The following is a 6,390-nucleotide window of genomic DNA, read 5'->3' on the forward strand; positions in this document are numbered from 1 at the left end:
GTCCTTTGCCTGAATTACGCACATTGTAAGGAATACTGAGGTTAATTTCAATATGTAACAAAGGTATTTGATGGAGAGAATATTATGAATAGAATGTATGTTGGCTAAGAAATGGTTTTCAATCATTTGCTCATACGTATCTTGTTTGGTTTTCATAATAGCAAGGTTAATGTTGTACAGTCTAGTTTTATATTACTATGACTTGAAGCTAATTGTGAAGTCAGATATTCAACTGAGATTCAGTTGCAAACTTTGCATTTTTTGAAACGATGTTACATAGGTCATATTTATATATATTAGTTTTTTTCTTTTTTGAGTTAGTAGCAATTATAACATTGTAATCAAACTGGAATACATTACTCTTAAAATGGATCATTTCTTTATTAAAAGAAAGAGGAATAATGAAGTGAAATATGCGGAAACATGTTCAAGTTCAACTGTTGGATCTGGAAGTGTGAATAGTGACAACATTGAGAAAAATATTGACTTTAATCTGCAAACTTCAACTTCATTTGAGCCACATTTCAAAAAGAAAAAAACAAGTGCAAGACGTTATAATGAAGACTACTTAAAATATGGTTTTATCAAATGTGAAAAACCCTTTGAAAATGACAGACCTCAGTGTGTTATTTGTAATAATGTTCTTGCAAATGAAAGCTTAAAGCCTTCAAAATTAAAAAGACACTTAGAAACTCAGCATGCTGAACTTACTGATAAGCCTCTTGAATATTTTCAAAGAAAGAAAAAAGACATAAAGTTATCAACACAATTTCTTAGTTGTTCTAGTACTGTTAGTGAGAAAGCCTTATTATCATCATATTTAGTTGCATATCGTGTGGCAAAAGAGAAAATGGCTCATACTGCTGCTGAAAAAATTATTCTTCCAGCATGTTTGGATATGGTGCGTACAATTTTTGATGATAAATCTGCTGATAAATTAAAAACTATACCTAGTGATAACATAATATCTCTTCGAATTTGTACTATTGCTGAACATTTAGAAACCATGCTAATTACTCGGTTACAGTCTGGTATAGATTTTGCAATCCAGCTTGATGAAAGCACCGATACTGGCAGCCATGCAACACTTTTAGTTTATGTCAGATATGTGTGGCAAGATGATTTTATGGAGGATTTTTTGTGTTTTTTAAATTTAACCTCATACCTAAGTGGATTAGATATTTTTACAGAATTAGAAAAGTGCATTGTTGGCCAATATAAGTTAAACTGGAAAAACTGTAAAGGAATTACAAGTGATGGAACAGCAAGCATAACTGGAAAGCATAGCAGAGTAATTAACACACTGCTAGAAGTTACTAGTAATGGTGCTGTGTGGAATCATTGTTTCATACATCGTGAAGGGTTAGCATCCAGAGAAATGCCACAGAACCTCATGGAAGTATTAAAAAATGCAGTGAAAGTTGTTAACTTTATTAAAGGAAGCTCACTGAATAGTCGACTTCTTGAAACATTTTGTTCAGAGATTGGACCTAATCATACCCACTTACTGTATCATACCAAAGTTCGTTGGTTGTCTCAAGGGAAAATACTAAGCAGGGTTTATGAACTCAGGAACGAGATACACATTTTTCTAATTGAAAAGAAATCTTACTTGGCAAATATTTTTGAAGATGATATTTGGGTCACAAAATTGGCATATTTAACTGATATTTTTGGCATTCTTAATGAACTGAGTTTAAAACTACAGGGGAAAAACAGTGATATATTCCAACATGTTGAACGTATCCAAGGATTCCGAAAGACATTATTGTTATGGCAAGCAAGGCTTAAAAGTAATCGTCCTAGCTACTATATGTTTCCAAAATTTTTGCAACATATTGAAGAGAATATTATTAATGAAAATATTTTGAAAGAAATAAAATTAGAGATACTGTTGCATCTCACTTCTCTATCTCAAACCTTTAACCATTTCTTTCCAGAAGAGAAATTTGAAACATTAAGGGAAAACAGTTGGGTAAAAGATCCATTTGCTTTTCGAAACCCCGAGTCAATAATTGAGCTAAACTTGGTGCCTGAGGAAGAGAATGAATTATTGCAGCTTAGTTCTTCATATACATTGAAGAATGATTATGAGACCTTAAGTTTATCAGCATTTTGGATTAAGATAAAGGAGGACTTTCCTTTGCTAAGTAGAAAGAGTGTCCTGCTCCTACTACCCTTCACAACAACTAGTTTGTGTGAACTAGGGTTTTCTATCTTAACCCAGTTAAAAACAAAGGAAAGAAATGGGCTGAATGGTGCAGCAGATATGCGCGTAGCATTATCTTCCTGTGTTCCTGACTGGAATGAACTTATAAACAGGCAAACACACCCATCGTATTAAATAAAATTTTACCTAGTTTTCATTTTTGTATTTCTTATTTTGTAGTATTTTTCTGTTATATTTAAATGTTAATATAACAGTGTCTGTGATGCCTTTGTTATGTTTTAATTTTTGTTATATTTAAATAATAAAATTGTGATATATGTTCATTGAACAAAATTTTAATGAACTGGAGGCCAAGAAATATGCCAGAAACACTGAGATACAAAAGGAACAAAACAAAGATCATTCCCTAGTGGAGCTTACATCCTGGCAAGGAGAGACAGACAATAAACATAATAAGGAGGTTTTATAATATTTAAAAAATAAGTGGTATGGAAGGAGTAGCAAGAAGGGACATCAGGGAAGTATTGGGGTCTCAAATCATGAAGGATTCTGTATGCCATTATTGGGCCTCTGGCTTTTTGTTGGTAAAACAGAGAACAATTGAAAGGTTTAAACGGGAGAGACATGTTCTGAATTAGATTTTAAAAAACTTCACTCTGACTACTATTTTAAACTCTTCAAATAAGACTGAATTAAATGTTACTTTCCAAAAGTAACCACCTTAGGGTAAGTCCTCCAGTCTTCCTTTTATTTCTTCATTTTCTTTGTAGTATATAGTTTTTAATAATTTGATTACTGTTATTCTGCTACCCTGGGATGAATGCTCCTTAGGAGCAAAGATAATGTGCATTTATGTGATACATAGTAAGTGGGTATTTGGTGTACATTTGGCAAATAACAAATGAATCAATGATATCTAACATCTTTAATTTGCAATCATATTCCCAGAAATAATTAAATGTGTGGCAAATGTCTTTTTACTTTTTAAAATCTGATTGTGTCAGATAACTTCTGTAAGCATTCAAAAGTGGCATTGATTGATGTTGCTTCCTCTCTTTGTTGCTGATGATTAAGCAACACATATTGCACAATATGTCTTGTTTAAACTAATTTCAACTTCTGCCTCTCTGTGTACTCTCTGACCCCACTCGGCAATGTTCTTTTGTCATGGCCTTTCTCTTTAAAATCATAGAGGGTAGCAAGTCCTTTCCATCTGTTACCATACCCAGCATTATGATAAAATTTGATTTTTCTGATTTTCTGTTGAAGATAACAGATTCCCTGTCCCCCTTTTTAATGCTTGAAATAAAGTGTTGGGAAATAATTCTCTGTGAATAGCTCACATGTCTGTACATATCCTCTGAAGGAAGTTATTTGCATCCAAGTTAAGAATGTGTAAAGAACACATTCCAGGATAGTAAGCTGGAGATACCTTCTCCCGTAGAGATATCCCAGGAAAGTAAAGATAAAGCCTTTTCTTTTCCCTCCCCAGAGACATATGCCTATGAGTAGTGAGTAACCTCTTTTTGTAGGGGAAGATAGCCAGACATGCCAGCAGCCCCATAAAAGCCTAGAGTCTATTCAAATTTGGGGTTCCCCTTCTGTGGTGCAACCCACTGCATGCAGAGGTAATACCTGGCCCTTATCACATTGTGGGAATTGGAGCATGGAGAACTGACACAGTGCTGCTCTGGGTGCTATTTTTGCTATGAATAATACACTGTGTCTCTGATCCAGAGGTTTTGTGTCTTTCAGTGAGTACATGTCTTTTCTGCAAAATCTCTTTTACCATGTAAGGTAACGTATTCACAGGTTTCAGGGAGTAAGATGTAGATATCTTTGGGGAGGCCATTATTCAGCCTACCATAGTCCACCCTCTGGCCCCCAAAGACTCACATCCATCCCACAGTCCCCCAAAGTCTCAACCCATTATTACAACATCAGCTCAACTCCAAAATCTCAGATCTAAGTCTCACCAGCTCAAAAGTTCCAAATCTTATATCTAAATTAGATATGGGTGCAGCTCTGGATTATAATTCATTCTGGTGCAAAACTCTCTTATCTGTGGACCTATGAAATTAGAATGCAAGTTTTGTGCTCCAGAACAGTGGTGGGTCAGGTACAGTATAACAGTCATAAGCACTCCCATTCAAAAAGGGAGAAAATGAAAGGCAAAATGGAGTCACCCACCAATCACTTTCAAAGTCCAACTGAGCAAACTCCATTAGGTTTCAAATACTTGAAATAACTTGGGTGGCTTACAGCATCTGCCTGTTTCCATAGCTCCACCCCCAAAGTCATCCTTTTAGATGAAGAGTAGCACATGTTTGCCATTGAATAATTTTATCAGCCTGTTTCCTGCCTGTAGAATTTTGGGAGCTCATCTGTCTTCTTTCATTTCAACCTCTCTGTCCCAGTTAGTCTAACTTGATGGTGTTTCTGTTAGCATAACATTTTCAAAAACTTTGTGGGTCATAGGGATTCACTCAACTAAAAGAGATATTCCTACACAGATCTTTCCTGAATAATCCCATCTCTATTTTTGGCTACTGCTGAAATGGTTGAGGAGATCCATGAGTCAGTCATGTGCCTCTTCAAAGAGCCCTCTTGAAGTGATTAAATACTGTAACCTTTTGTAGTTCCCAAGCAGTAGCAGCAGATTTTTGACACTTAAAAATGTCTAAGATGATAAATTTTATGTTATATATATTTTACCACAATTTAAATTTTTTAAAGAAGTATGTCCAGCCACATTGTTGACTTTCTCACCAGAGCATGCTTTCCTCATGGTGGATCTTTTAACTTCTAGCATCTTTTGCAATCTGAATAGGCTGAGAATTTCCCAAATCATCAAGTCCTGGTTCCATTTTGTAATAGTTCTTTCAATTTATCTCTTTTGACTCACATCTTACTAAAAGCAACAAGAGAAAACCAAGTCATACCTTCATCACTTTGCTTGGAAATCTCAACTAAATATGCAAGTTCATTGCTTACGAGCTCTGTTTTCTTATGACTATAGTACACAAGTCATTTAAGCTTTCTACCACTATGTAACAAGACCCTTTCCTCCAGTTTCTAAAAACATGTTCCTCATTTCCTTTTGAGCTTTCACTAGCAGTGCCTTTAACATTCATTTCTACAAATGGTTTATGATGATTTAGGTATTCTGTAAGATGATACAGGTTTTCTCTGCCATGCTCTTCACTTTCCTCTGAGCCCTCATGACACCCATATTTCTACTAACAATCTATTTAGGCAATTTAGACTTTTTCTATCATATTCCTGAAAGTTCTTCCAGCTCTACCCATTACCCAAATCCAAATTACTTCCATGACTGTAATATTTGTTACAGCACAGTTGTTCCACAGTTTGGGGCCAGAAAAATATTCTGATAACTGAACTAATCTTTTCTTCAATCTTGCTTCTTCTTTGGGGTACCTTTCTTATGGACTCTAGTCAAGATTAGACAAGAATAATAATCCTGTTCCCGGTAATGTCTCAAGCTCAGCCGTGGAATTGAAGGAAAAGGGGGACAGAAAGAGGGATGTTCCAGGTACCAAAATCTGTATTAGTTTTCTATTGCTGCTGTAAGAAATTGCCACAAACAGTGGCTTAAAACAACATAACTTTAGTCTCTTTTGGAGGTTAGAAGTCCATATTAGTCTTACTGGGGTGAGTTCAAGGTGTCAGCAGAGTTGGTTCCATCTGGAGGCTTCAAGGAAGAATGTTTCCTTACCTTTTCATGCCTCTAAAGTCAGCCTGCATCTTCTGTCTCATGCCTCTTCCTGCATCTTCAAAGCCAGCAGCATAATACCTTCAAGTATCTCTCTGCTTTTCCATTGCATCACCTTTGCTGTGTCTCTGATCCACCTACCTCCCTCTTATAAGGACCCTTATGATTATATTGGCCCCATCTAAATAATCCAGCATAATCTCCCCACCTCAAGATGTTTAATTTAATCATATCTGCAAAGGCCCTTTTACTATGTAAGGCAATGTCTTCATAGGTTCTGGAGACTAAGACATGGACATCTTTGTGGGGCCATCATTCAGCCTTCCACAACAGACAATAAACAAATACGAGATCATGGTAAGTGTTCAAAACATCCATTGCTAGCACACTATGAAACACACTAAGACCCTTAAATACATGATCTCTCTTACTTCATCCTCTAGCAACAGAGAATTCTGGCCAAGAAAAGAAACAAAGTTTTCACTAA

General features: G+C 35.7%; 1 protein-coding gene across 1 annotated transcript; it reads left to right on the forward strand.

Annotated features, from left to right (window-relative positions):
* Window positions 1-214: 214 nt before the first annotated feature.
* FAM200B (family with sequence similarity 200 member B) lies at window positions 215-2,503 on the forward strand. The gene has a single exon (XM_045548925.1). The coding sequence runs from the start codon at window positions 368-370 to the stop codon at window positions 2,342-2,344; it is 1,977 nt and encodes a 658-aa protein (XP_045404881.1). The 5' UTR covers window positions 215-367; the 3' UTR covers window positions 2,345-2,503.
* Window positions 2,504-6,390: the final 3,887 nt, after the last annotated feature.

The sequence above is a fragment of the Lemur catta genome, chromosome 4 (assembly GCF_020740605.2).
Source record: "Lemur catta isolate mLemCat1 chromosome 4, mLemCat1.pri, whole genome shotgun sequence".
In the NCBI taxonomy this organism is placed as follows: Eukaryota; Metazoa; Chordata; class Mammalia; order Primates; family Lemuridae; genus Lemur; species Lemur catta.